This window comes from Gallus gallus, chromosome 26 (genome assembly GCF_016699485.2).
Source record: "Gallus gallus isolate bGalGal1 chromosome 26, bGalGal1.mat.broiler.GRCg7b, whole genome shotgun sequence".
Classification (NCBI taxonomy): Eukaryota; Metazoa; Chordata; class Aves; order Galliformes; family Phasianidae; genus Gallus; species Gallus gallus.
This window is the reverse complement of record NC_052557.1, coordinates 1,308,191-1,321,875: the sequence shown is the minus strand read 5'-3', so window position 1 is coordinate 1,321,875 and position 13,685 is coordinate 1,308,191. Positions and strand designations below refer to the sequence as shown.

General features: G+C 68.2%; 1 protein-coding gene across 3 annotated transcripts; it reads left to right on the top strand.

Moving 5' to 3' along the window:
* Positions 1-7,066: 7,066 nt before the first annotated feature.
* On the top strand, positions 7,067-13,650 carry LOC107050775 (epidermal growth factor receptor kinase substrate 8-like protein 3). 3 transcript variants are annotated; one of them, XM_025143829.3, is made up of 20 exons: positions 7,067-7,126; positions 7,305-7,358; positions 7,512-7,579; positions 7,674-7,738; positions 7,852-8,007; positions 8,965-9,114; positions 9,806-9,873; positions 10,323-10,399; positions 10,491-10,555; positions 10,658-10,766; positions 10,865-10,929; positions 11,097-11,171; positions 11,251-11,399; positions 12,251-12,347; positions 12,420-12,466; positions 12,550-12,646; positions 12,734-12,841; positions 12,945-13,024; positions 13,113-13,245; positions 13,346-13,650. In XM_025143829.3, the coding sequence occupies exons 2-20, from the start codon at positions 7,318-7,320 to the stop codon at positions 13,361-13,363; spliced, it is 1,668 nt and encodes a 555-aa protein (XP_024999597.2). In that variant the 5' UTR covers positions 7,067-7,126; positions 7,305-7,317; the 3' UTR covers positions 13,364-13,650. The 3 variants fall into 3 exon arrangements, with proteins under 3 accessions (XP_024999597.2, XP_024999595.2, XP_024999598.2); XM_025143827.3 differs by having other exon boundaries at positions 10,272-10,399; XM_025143830.3 differs by lacking the exon at positions 13,113-13,245 and having other exon boundaries at positions 10,272-10,399.
* The last annotated feature ends 35 nt before the right edge of the window (positions 13,651-13,685 follow it).

The window sequence follows — 13,685 nt, the reverse complement described above, 5'->3', positions numbered from 1 at the left end:
GATGCCGCAAACGCCGCTGGGTGCTGTGACAACGGAGACAACGGTGACATCGGGCCACGTGTTGCTGACAGCCGCCTCATCGACGGAGCGGCCGATGGCAGCGACGGTTCTGCTCGGAGCAGAGCTGACCCAAAGGGGATGGAGCGATGGGGATTCAGAGCTGAGCGCACGATGGGGGTCAGGGCAGAGCTGGGGGCAGCCGGAGGGGGGGGAGTGTGGGGGGGGACAGCGGTGACAGCTCCGCAATAGGGCCGCGTCTGCGCCGCCAATGGGGCCACATCTGCGCTGCCGAGCGAGGCGATAACCATCAGCGCTGCGGCTGTGGGGGAGGCGGAGGGCGGATGTTGGGGTGAGCGCGGAGCTGCACCCCCCCATAGGTCCGCGCTGCCCCCCCCCCAACTTCACCCCGTGGGATGGCCCCGTTTCCGGGGACGAGAGGCTGCGGTGGGCACACGGTGACACCGCGCTGGGGGTGACTCACGGGGACCCCGTGGCCGTGCGTGGGGCTCCGTCAGATCTCCCATCGGAGTGACCGGAAAGATGTCACGGCGCGGTCATGGGACACGGCTGTTGCAAACAGGGGCGGTGGGACGGCCGGGTTAATAATAATCCGCTGCTGAGCGGAGGGGAGGGACGCGGCCGCCCCTTTCGTTTTGGCAAAAGAAATGCCTCCTCCCTTCCCCCAACCCCCCCCCCCCCCCACCAACCCGAACCTGCCGAAATCCCTGAGTCACGGGACAGAAATAGAACGGCTGCGGGGCTGGGGGTGATGAGCGGTGCTCCCCGAGCGCTGCCACGCAGATGGGGGTTGGGGGCTGCGGGGTCCCTCCCCACGACGCCCCGCCTGCAAAGCGGTGATCCGGGCCCGCCGTGGGGACGCGGGGTGACGCGGGGTGACGCGGGGATCCCGGCCCCGAGCGCCGGGGTCGTCCCGTTGCCCCCACCGCTCCGGGAGCTCCGGGTGTGCCGCTGGGGGGGCGCTGGGGGGGGGGGAAACTGCGGCCACAGCGCTGCCGCGGATCGACCTTCCGGCGTCCCCGGTGGGCGCGGGAGCGCAGCGCAGCGCTGGGATGAGCTTGTAGGGACAGCCGCCCCCAAAGTGGGGGGGGGGGGTGGGGGGCGCTGGGGGTGAAGCGGCTCATCTCAACCGCCCACCCCCCACTCCTCCGGCCGGGCTCAGCCCACGGCTCCGCTGAAATCACCGCCGCCCACTCACCGCGTTAAGGCGAAAGTTATTTCCAGCGGAGAGAGCGCTGCGAGATCCTTCCCGACCCCCGCACCGCTCCGCGCAGCCCCGGCCCCGCACGCCGCCCCGCAGCCCCGCACTGTTGGCACCGCAGCGGCACCGCGCCGGGCGGGGCTGAGGGGGGGGTGGGGGGGGGAGAGTGCCCGGCTGGAAATCCCCGTGGGAATGCCCCGTGTCACCCTCAGCCTCCACCGCTACTGCGTGGGATCCCGCATCCCCTTCCCGCAGCGCTGCTCCGTGTCCTCCCTTCCCCTTCTCCCCCCCCAGCCCGGCGCTGCGGGGCCGCAGTGGCCGCAGGATGGGCAGCGCGGGGTCACGCCGTGTCTGTTGTCGTAACGGGGGGGTCAACATCCCCCCCCCGCAGCACACTGGGGGGTCTCCGGGCAGCGGCCAGCGGGATCAGTGCCGACCCCACAGCTCTATGGGGGAAGGGGGGCGCGGAGGGCGCGTTATGGCCCCACATGTGTCCCCAGAGTGTCCCCAGGGCTGAGTCACACCGCGCTCCTCCCTCCACCAAACTCTCCAGGCCGAGGAACGCGGCCAAGCCGGAGCCCAAAGCCTCTCTGGGGGGGCTGCCCCCCCCCTCGGCACCCATCGGGGAGCAGCGCGGGGTTGGAGGGGGGGGGGGGGGGGGGTGCAGGAGCTGCCACTATCAGCTCCACAGCGGTGGCTTTGGGGTGATGCAGACCCACACGGCAGCAGTGGGGGTACAGCCAGGATCGGGGTGCGGGGGGGGGCAGTGCCCTCCGCCCCCTACACGACGCCCATCAGCACTGCCCGCCGCGTGGCACAGCGTGGGCACAGCCCGGCCGGAGCCAGACGGGTGCTGCCCCTGAGGGGGGAGTGGGGGGGGTCCGGGGGCTGCGCCGGGAGCAGCTGAGTGCGGTGGGGGGGGGCACGAGACTGCGTGCCAGCAGCGGGGGACGGGTGGGCAAAGGGCTTGGGAGCGCTGCGGGGATGGACGGCATCGGCGCCACGGGGGGGGAACCGGCGGCACCCAACCGGGGGGGGGGGAAGTCGGGGGGGGGGAACCTGGAGGGAGGGGGGAGCATCAGCTCTGCGCTGGGACTGCTCGGCTGCTCTGTGCGCTGCGCCCCGACGGCCGCATCCCGCATCCCGCATCCCGACCCCACACCGCCAGGCCGGCAATCCGCTGCCCACCCCACGGACAGCGCCGGAGGAAGGAAGGGGAGGGGAGGGATGAATGGGGGGGGGGGCTCTGCCCCAGCAGAGCTGGTGCGCCCGGAGGGTCTGGAACAGAGGAGCTGTTTGTCCCCGCCGCTCTCCGGTTGTTTATCCGCGCTGCTGACATCAGCGGCAGGCCCCGAGCACGCGCGCCCCGTCCCCGCTGCGGCTGTGACCCCCAGGTGCCGCCCCCCCCCTCCATCCCCCCCATACGGCTCTGCCCCACACACACACAGTGGGGCCTATAGGGCTGCCGGGCCCCTTCCCCGGTCCAGCGTCCGTCCTCGCAGAGCGGGCAGCCCCCTCTTCTGACCGTGTGTGACATAGGGGAAGGGGGGGGGGGGCTGTGCCGGGGGGGCCGAGCACCGCCACAGACCCACGCACCGCCCCCCCCCACCCCACGGCACGGCACGGCACGCACCGCCGCGCGGGATGCCCGGGGTTGGGGGCACTGAGCGGCGCAGCGATCCGACATCGGGACGGAAAGCAAAGAGATCCGATCCGCTCCAAAGCCCACGGGGGGGTCGGGGGGGGGATTGGGGTCTGTGCTGGGGGGTGTCGCCCAAAGCCCTCAGCCCTTCTGCGGCCGAACGCAGCGCAATGAGCGCTCCGGAACCGCTCGGGTCCATTAAACGCATCTCCGCGCTTCAGGGATGCGGACGGGACCGGCCGCGACCCCCCCCCAACTCCGCTCCGTCCCCTCATCCCCACCGCTCTGCACGACGGAGAGTCCTTCGCTGCCGCGGGGGATGCGCTACGGGGGGGGGGGGGTGTGGGGTGGGGGGGATGGAGGGACGGGGAGACCCCGCGTTGGGCCCCGTTGGCTTCAGACCCCCCGCGGGGGGCGGCGGTCGCTCTGCGGTGGCCCCGCGGGGTCACCCCGCCCCACCTCTGCGCTCTCAGCCCCGCGGGTGGGGGAGGCTGAGACCCCCGAGCTGCGCTCACCGCCGCGCGTGGGCCGAACGGGAGGGCGCTGCTTTGCGGCGCTCTGCGATGGGGCTGCTCGCCCCCCCCCCTCCCCCCCCCCCAATGTCATTCTGTGGCCGCTGCTGTCGCACGCCGAGGCCGCCGCGGGCCGCCCCGCTGACCGCAGTGCTCTCCATCAGCGCCGCCCCCCCCACAGCTGCCCGTCGGAGTGCCGGGGGGGTCCTGGGGGTCACTGAGCTGTCAGAGCGCACAGCCCTCTGTGCTCAGCGGTGCTCCCCACGGGGCGATGCCGCCGCGCCCGCATCCCCAACCCCCCCATCTCACCCCAGCGCTCCCTGTACCCCCAAACCCCCTCAAGACCCCCCAATTTCCCCATACACCCCAACCCCCCCAACCCTCCCCGTGCCCCCAAACCTTCCCCGCAACCCAAACCTTCCCCATATCCCCCAACCCCCCCCATATCCCCAACCCCCCTCAGATCCCAAACCCTCCCCATACCCCAAACTCCCCCCCACCTCCACCCCATTCCCCCCAACCCCCCTCCCCCCCCAGCCCCATAACCCAGCCCCATAACCCAGCCCCACACCCGGCGCTGCAGCACTGCCCGGCCCACATCTGGCTCTGATTTGCCTGGAGAAGCCGCACAGCCCGCGGGGCTTTGGAGCCTCCTGGAAACCCACGGGCAGACGCCCGGCGCAGGATGTGGTCTCCCGGTTGATAGGGGGAGGAAAATGGGGCTGGGGGGGGGGTTATGGGGTGGGCAGTGCTGCTATGGGGCCGAGGATGGAGGACCCCCCCCCCCCCAGCCCGGTCTGTATGGAGGGGCCCGGCCAAGAGCACAGCCCTGGAGAAGGAGCTGGAAGGCGTCCCCATGAGCTCACCGCCACGTGCTGCCCAGCAGGAAAAGGGGGAAAAAAGGAGGAAAACGGTCATTTCTGTAAAAATAACCTTCGTGTGGGGTTTGGGGACGGGAGAGAAAGTGTGGCGCTGGGAAATGAGAGTGTGAGCACAGGGAGAGAGCGGGGCTGTGGGGTGACGGGGGGGTGGACGTGGGGATGTGGGGATGGACGTGGGGATGTGGGGACATGAGGTCATGGGGGTGGGCATGGGGACATGGGGACATGGGGACATGGGGATATGGGGACATGGGGTCATGGGGTCATGGGGACATGAGGACATAAAGACATGGGGATATGGGGATATGGGGCCATAGGGACATGGGGACATGGGGATATGGGGATATGGGGACATGGGGATATGGGGACATAAAGACATGGGGATATGGGGACATGGGGACATGGGGTCATGGGGTCATGGGGACATGGGGACATAAAGACATGGGGATATAGGGACATGGGGATATGGGGATATGGGGCCATAGGGACATGGGGACATGGGGTCATGGGGTCATGGGGACATGGGGACATAAAGACATGGGGATATGGGGCCATAGGGACATGGGGACATGGGGATATGGGGATATGGGGATATGGGGACATAAAGACATGGGGACATGGGGACGTGGGGATATGGGGATATGGGGACATAAAGACATGGGGACATAGGGACATGGGGATATGGGGATATGGGGCCATGGGGATATGGGGATATGGGGACGTGGCCCTGGGGAGGAGGAGATGCTGAGAGCTGCACTTCCCCCCTTTGGGGTCACCCTGCGGGTACTGCATCCAACGGAGCACCCAGGGATGGAAAGCAGCAGTGTGGGATCAGACCCCACAGCGGCACCTCTGGGGGCTTATAGGGGGTGGGCACCCCCAGCTGTAGGGCACCACCCAAATGGGGCTCCCAACTTTGGGGCGTCTCCACTTTGGGGGCATCCCCACTTTTGGGGTGACGTCCGGTTACCGGTGGGTCCGGGTCGCCTATAGGCTCAGGTTCTGAATGGTTGTGGCTCTCCAATGGGTTCGGGTCCCAAAGGGTTCGGGTCCCCATTCTGTTCTGCCACATTCATTAAGCCACCATTTATGGGACGCCCTCCTCCCCACATCCCACAGACACATTGGGCTCAGCCCACCCCCATCCCACCCCCATCCCACCCCGGTGCCACGACCTCCACCCCACAGCCCCCCCCTTTCCCCATCTGATGCCATCCAGCCCCACTTGCACAACTTCCCCTCCACGGGGTCCCCCCATTTCTGGGGAAGAGCCTTTTATGGCCACATCCTCTGCGCCCCAAACAGCTCAGAGCCACATGCTGCTGCCTCGTTAGTCACAGCGCTAATGAGGAGCCCGGAAAGGCCCTGGGGGGGGGACGTGCCTTCCTTGGAAGCGCCCTCACCCCATTTCCCTGCAGTGGGGGAATTGGGCTCTGGTTGTGTCAGTGGGTTCGGGTTCCCAGTGGGTTCCGGTTCTCAATAGGTTCTGGGTCCCAATGGATTGGGGTTACCGGTGGGTCCGGGTCACCTATAGGCTCAGGTTCTGAATGGTTGTGGCTCCCCAATGGGTTCGGGTTCCCAATAGGTTCGGGTATCCGATGGGTTTGGGTCCCCGAAGGGTTTGGGTCCCCATTGGGTTCAGGTCCCCATCCCGTTCCGTCCCCATGCATCCCCACTCACTGCCACTCGGCCCCATCCCACCTCCTGCCCCTCTGTGTGCCCTCAGTGCCCCTAAATATTGCCATTGTATGGCTTTTCTCCCTCACAGATATGGATTGGGGCCGGGGGGGGCACACACGGCCCCATACAGCCCCACTGCCGCTCTCTCCCTCCATCCCCACTTCTCCCCCCACACCAAACACCCCGGGTAGGTATTCTGCCCCAAACGCTCCCTTTCCCCCCCCAGACCCCCCCTCTTCCCTTTGGGGACAGAATGGGGACCAGGCTGGGGAGGCCCCCCCCAAATCCCCTCTAACCCCCCCTCCCCTCCCCCCCCCCAGCCCCGTGTTGGGGGCTGCAGCCCCACAGCTCCGCGGGGTCGCCCTCACCGCAGTGGGGCGTTTCTGTCCCGTCCCCCCCCAGAAGTGTCACCCAAACGTTCTCAGCGCGGGGGGGGCCCTATAAAATTGGGGGGGGGGGGGGGGGAGGTGACATCTGGGTGCCATAGGGACGTGCTGCCCTCTGGTGGCCGCACGTCGGAACCGCACCCCCCGGTGGGGAAACTGAGGCACAGCCCCGACCCCCCCCGGGGGTCCTTCCCGTGCACCGAAGGGGGGGGCGGTAACGTACCCACGCGTACCCCCGGGACCCCACGGAGCCCCCGCCGCCACCCCGCGGTTGGTGCGTACCCACCGGCACCCCGCAGCCCCCCCGCGTTCCCCCCCCGCGCAGTGGGGCCGGGCGGGGGGCGACGCACCGCCGGATGGGCTCAGAGACCCCGCAGCCCCAAAGCCGGGGAGCCGCAGCCGCCCCCCCCCAACCCCCCCCCGTCGCCCCCCCGTCGGGGCGCAGTGGGGCGCGGGAGGTCAGCGGGCGGGTACGGGGTGGGGCGGGATGACACCAACGGGGGGGGGGGGAGGATGGGGCGTTGGGGTGGGGGGCGCCGGGGGTCGCGTCGCCCCCGACGGGAGCAGCACGAGGAGGGCGGAAGGGGGGGGGGCGCCCCACGGCTCCGGGGCTCAGCGGGGGGGCGGGGAGGCCGCGCTGTGCCCCACACTTCGGCTCCCCCCCCCCCCCCCCAACCCCCCCCCGCCCCACCTGGAAGCGAACGCCTCCGGGCAAAGAGCGGCCGGGCGCGGCGCGACGTCACCCCGGGACCGAACGGAACCGCCGCCCCGCAGCGCCGGCACTGAGCGGGGGCTGCGAGCGCACGGTGAGCGCGGGGGGGGCGGGGGGGGGTCGCGGCTTAACGGGGGGGTCGGGGGGGGGGGGGGGTGGGGGGGGACACGCGGCCGTGCGGGGAACCCCGCCGGGCAGAGGGTCGGGGGGCGCAGCGCCCCACAGCGCGGCCCGACCGCCCCATATGGGGTCCGCCCTCCGTGCCCCCCCAGCACCGCCGTGAGGATGGGAGACCCCTTCGCCCACTGGAGCGGATCCGCAGCGCGGTGAGAGCCGCGGGAGGGCGGGGGCGGCGCTGACGGCACCGCGGGGATCACCGCCGGCCGTCCGTCCGTCCCTCCACCCATCCCTCCGTCCGTCCGTCCCTCCATCCCTCCATCCCTCCATCCGTCCCTCTCTCCGTCCCCCCATCCGCACAGCACTGAATATGAGGACAGCCCCCACGGCCCCGCCAGCTTCGCCCGGCCCAGCGCCAAAAGCATCTACAGTGAGTATAGGGCCGCCCCACACGGCCCCCCCCGGACCCCCTCCCCATACCCCATACCCCCCTCCCCCTCCGTGACCCCCCCCCGGCCCCACAGATCAGCGCAAGGACTACGGGCAGACGCTGCTCAAACCCCAAAGCGACTTCCAGCACCACGTGGAGGTAGGAGACCCCTCTGTGTGCCACGGGGCCGAGGGGCGCAGAATACCCCATAGCGCCCCATAGCGCCCCATAGCGCCCCATAGCGCCCCATAGCGACGGCGCGGTCCCCGCAGCACCTGCTGACCCTTCGCCTGGAGCGGGAGCTGCGCGGCGCGGAGGACTGCGTGGGGCGGCTGCGGGAGTTGGAGGCGCAGGGGAAGGTGTGGGGTCAGGACGTCCTCCTGGGGGTCCGCGGGCACGAACTGCTGCTGAGCGACGTGGAGAGCCGGGTACCCCATGGCGACCCCCGACCCACCCCCACCCCCCCAGAGCCCACCCCACGTGTTCCAATCGCCCCACGGAGCCCTTCAGGCCCTCTCGCTCTCCCCACTCCCATTCACCCCCATAACCTCCACAGCCCCATAACCTCCACAGCCCCATAACCCACCCCCCTGCAGCCCTCGCGTCCCACTTTGCACCCACTTAACCTTTGCATCCCCATAACCCCCCACCCCATAATCCCACACTTTATAACCTCGCACACCCCGTAAAACCCCACCTCATAATCCCCAGCCCCATAACCCACACCCCATAATTCCACTCCCCATAACCCATATCCCATAACCCCACACGCTATAACCTCCCTATAACCCCCCACCCACAACCCCATAAACCCCACAATCCCACACCTCATAACCCCACACGTTCCTATAACCCCACACACCCCATCATCCCACACCCCACAACCCCCAAAACCCAATACATCCCATAAGCCCATAACCTGATAACCCCATACACCCCATAACCTCCCACTCCACAACCTCACAAACCCCACAATCCCCCACTCCTCAGCCTCACAAACCCCATAACCCCGTGCTCCCCCCTATAAACCCACAGCCCACACCCCCCACCCCATAACCCCATTCCATAATCCCATACACCCCATACCCCCATCCCCATAACCCCATACACCCCATTACCCCCGCCCTATAACCCCCACCGCATAACCCCATCCACTCCATAACCCCCACCCCCGTAACCCCATCCACCCCATAACCCCATCCACCCCATAACCCCCACCCTATAACCCCCACCCCATAACCCCCACCCCATAACCCCCACCCCATAACCCCATCCACCCCATAACCCCATCCACCCCATAACCCCCACCCCATAACCGCCCCTCCATAACCCCCACCCCATAACCCCCACCCCATAACCCCCCCCCATGACCCCCTGCCCCACAGGAGGACCTGGACTCGTTCCCTCTGAGCAGCATTCAGGACTGTTTGGCCACCCCGGATGTGGGCAGTTACGATTCGGTGTTGGCCGTCAGCGTTCAGGAGAGGGGCCGGGGGGGGAGCAGTGTGCTGCTGTTCCACTGCCACCACATCGGGGTGAGGGGGGACGGGGGGGACACGTAGGGCTGATTGGCTGTAGGGGTATGGGGTTATGGGGATGGGGGTTATGGGGATGGGGGGTTGTGGGGATGGGGGGTTATGGGGATGGGGGTTGTGGGGATGGGGGGTTGTGGGGATGGGGGGTTATGGGGACATGGAGTTGTGGGGATGGGGGGTTATGGGGATGGGGGGTTGTGGGGATGGGGGGTTGTGGGGATGGGGGGTTATGGGGACATGGAGTTGTGGGGATGGGGGGTTATGGGGATGGGGGGTTGTGGGGATGGGGGGTTATGGGGCTGTGGGGTTATGGGGCTGTGGGGTTATGCGGCTGTGGGGCTATGAGAATGGGGGGTTATGGGGATGGGGGGTTATGGGAACGTGGGGTTGTGGGGATGGGGGTTTATGGGGCTGTGGGTTGTGGGGATGGGGGGTTGTAGGGATGGGGTGTTATGGGGCTGTGGGTTATGGGGCTGTGGGGTTATGGGGCTGTGGGTTATGGGGATGGGGGATTATGGGGCTGTGGGTTATGGGGATAGGGGGTTATGGGGCTTTGGGTTATGGGGCTGTGGGGTTATGGGGCTGTGGGGTTGTGGGGCTGTGGGTTATGGGGCTGTGGGGTTGTGGGGCTGTGGGGTTATGGGGCTGTGGGTTATGGGGCTGTGGGTTATGGGGCTGTGGGGTCCGTCAGGCCGGGACGCTGAAGAGCAGCCTGGAGAAGTTGGTGCGGCAGCGCAAAGAGGAGCAGCGGCAGTACGGGTATGGGGGGGGGGGGCTGCCCTGGGGGGGTCACTGCCTGTCCCAAAGGGTCGCCCTGTGTGGGATCTGAGCCCCCCCCGCCCGCTGGTGGTACTGCGCGCTGCCCCATCTGCCCCCCATCTGCCCCCATCCGCCCCCCATCCATCCCCCATCATTCCCCCCCCCACAGCCCCCATCCAACCCCACCCACCCCCCCATCCCCTATCCATGGGCACTGAGCCCCACAACCCACACCAATGGGCGCACCCCGAAACCCATCGGGCTCTATTCCCCCCCCCGCCCCATCCCTGAGCTCCCATCCCCCCTCCCACCCCATCTATGGGCCCCACCCCCCCTCCTACCCCACCCCCCGGGTCACAGCGCCCCCCACCCCACAGCCACCATCGCCCCCCACCCAGGAATGTCCCGGAGACGCCTCCCGACCCCCCCTACATCCCGGTATCCTACAGAGCTGCGGAGCCGTGGGCAGAGCACAGCGGGCCCCAATCGCTGCCCCCCATCCAACACAAACCCCCCTCAGAATACGGTGAGCCGTGGGGGGCGGGGGGGGGGTCCATGGGGCGGGGGGGGGGTCGGGCGCTGTGGGTCCCGCTGGCAGCATCCCATATCCCCCATAGGAGCGGATCAGAACATTTGGATGGGCCCCAATGGAGAGGTCATGTCGGACCCCGAACGTGACGTGGTGCGTATCCCCATTCCGCCCCCCCCCTTCTGCCCCCCACCCCACACGAGGGCCCCCCACCCCACCCCCCACTGCCCCCCATTGCCCCCCCTGTCCCCGCAGTTGGTCCTTAACCACGTGCTGGGCGATATGGAGCTGCTGGTGGGGCGGCTGCGGGGCAGCGCCGGGAGCACCAAAACCCCAAAGAAGAAGAAGAAGAAGAAGAAGAAAGGTGGGGGGGTTGGGGGGGGGCACCGCTGGGGGTGCGATGGGGGTCCGGGGGCCGCCGCAGTGCCACCCCCTCTGTCTGCCCCCCCCCCCCCCCCCCAGATCTCCCCTCCAAGGCAGAGTATGTGGACTTCTTCCAGAAGGCGAAATACGCCCTCAACCTCCTGGTACGTCCGGGGGGGGTGGGACCCCACGGGCACAGAGCCCCCCCAGCCCCAAACCCTATGGGCACGCAGCCCTCCTACCCACAGACCCCACACACGGCCATAGGGGGGGCCGGGCGGTGTGGGGGGGCTGCATGGGACCACCCCGTTGTCCCCCCCCCCCCCTGCAGGCGTACAACTGGCAGCACATCCGGACCCCCTCCGGCCCCGAACTGCTGGATCTCATCTTCCAGACCCTGACCTCCGTGAGCGCCCCGGGGACCCCCACCCGCCCTCCACCTCTGGGGGCGGCCGCAGAGGGCTGAGCCCCCCCCCCCATAACAGGTCCTGGAGCAGTGCCCCCACCCCCACCTGGCTGAGGAGGTGGAGACCCCATTGCTGCTCCCGGAGGCGCTGCAGCTGTTGGAGGGGACCCTCCTGCCCGAGCAGCACCGCACGTGGCAGAGCCTGGGCATGGCGTGGCACAGGAGCCGGTGGGGCAGCCCCACACCTCCAGTGGGGCACCCGGCGCAGATAAACCCCAACCCGAACCTTCACCCTAACCCAGCTCTGAGCCTTATCTAACACAGTTCTAACCTTAACCCCAACCAAACCCAACCCTGACCCGACCTCAATCCCGAAACAACTCAGCTGAACTCCAACCCCAACCCAATCCCACCTCAACCCCAACCCAACCCCAACCCAACCAACCCCAACCCCAAAATCACTCCAACCCCAACCCAACCCGTCCTCAACCCACCCTGACCCCAAAGCAATCCCAACTTCAACCCCAACACAACCCAACTGCACCCCAACCTCAACCCAACCCCAACTCAATCCCAACCCAACCCCAAACCAATCCCAACTTCAACCCCAAAACAACCCAACCCAATGTCAACTCTACCCAACCAATCCCAATCCAACCCAACCCAACCCCAAAATCACTCCAACCCCAACTCAACCCCAACTCAATCCCAACCCAACCCCAAACCAATCCCAACTTCAACCCCAACAGAACCCAACTGAACCCCAACCTCAACCCAACCCCAACCCAACCCCAATCCCAATCCAACCCAACCCAACCCCAATCCCAACCCAACCCAACCCTAACTCAACCCCAATCCCAATCCAATCCAACCCAACCCCAATCCCAATCCAATCCAACCCAACCCCAACCCAATCCCAACCCAACCCCAAACCAATCCCAACTTCAACCCCAACACATCCCAACTGCACCCCAACCTCAACCCAACCCCAATCCCAACCCAACCCCAACTCAACCCCAACCCAACCAACCCCGACCCCAATCCAACCCAACCCCGACTCAATCTCAACCCCCCCGCAGGGCGCAGTACCCCAATGCAGACCAGGTCCCGCGCTACGTCCCCACGTTCTCTGACGGCTGGCTGCCCCCCCCCATGCTGACCGCAGATTATCAGCCGGTATGGGGGGGCTGTGTGGGGGGGCACAGCCCCGTGCCTCAGTTTCCCACCACCCGCCGCTCCGTCCCACAGGTGTTGGACGGGAATCCCCCCGGATACAGAGATGCTCCGGGGCAGCTGTGAGCACACCCTGACCCCCCCACCCCCCCCAGATGGGGACGGCAGAACCCACTCACCGCTGTGCCCCCCCCCCCCCCCACAGACCACCCCCCCACCCCCCCACGGCGGTGCGGGCGTTGTATGAATTCCAGGGCAGAAACCCACAGGAGCTGAGCGTGCGGATGGGGGACACCCTGCAGGTACAGCACGGGGGGGGGGGCGGGGGGGGGGCGGGGGGGAGGTGGACCCCCTCCCCATACGGGGTGCCGCCCGCTGCGCCCCCCCAGGTGTTGGACCAGCAGAAGAAGTGGTGGTTGGTGCGGAGCCGGGGGGGGCAGCAGGGCTACGTGCCCAGCAACATCCTGGAGCCCGTGGGGCACGAGGACGGCAGCCAGGTGCGCCCCCCCACCCCACCCCCCATAGAACACCCCCGGCTGGCTTTGGGGGGGGGGGTCACCACCCCCTCACCCCTCTCCGCGCCCCCCCCCCCCCCCCCAGGGCAGCCCCCCCACTCTGCACGTGGGGTCCTCTCCGGCGGAGGTGACGGCGTGGCTGAAGGACAAAGGCTTCTCTCCGCTGTGCGTTGTCCCCCGACCCCCCCATCCTCCCCATCCCCCCCCCACCCCAAAACACCGCCCCCCCCCCTCACCGCCCGCCGTCCCGCAGCACCGTGCGCTGCCTGGGGGTGCTGGGGGGGCAGCAGCTGCTGCAGATGAGGGCGGCGGAGCTGCGCGCTGTGTGCCCCGAGGAGTGGAGGAGGGTCCTCTTCAAACTGTCCTCCGCCCGCTCCGCTCTGGGGGTGCGTCTGGGACCCCCCCGCGGGGGGGGCTTTTATGGGGGGGGGGGTGATGAGGGGTGAGCCACGACCTCACGCTTGTTGCCCCCCCCCCAACCTGCAGATGGACCCCACGGACTGACAGCGCTGATGCCGTAACAGCATAATGCGGTCCCCCCCCCTCCGGGATGGAGCGCCCCGCTGCGGGGGGGGGGGCGGCTCCAAAGGACTGGGGGGGGGGGGGAGGCAGAAAGGGGACCCCCACTGCCCCCCCCCCCCACACACACAGCGCCCATCCCACCCACAGCCGTTGGTGGAGCGGTGCTGCTGAATGGGGGGGGGGCGCTGGGGGGGCACCCCGGGAGATGTGCACTCCTTGTTGGGGGGGGGGCAAAAGAAGAGGTGTAAAATAAACGCACTGACAGCAGAGACAGCGGCTCCGTGTGCCAATGGGGGGGGTCAGC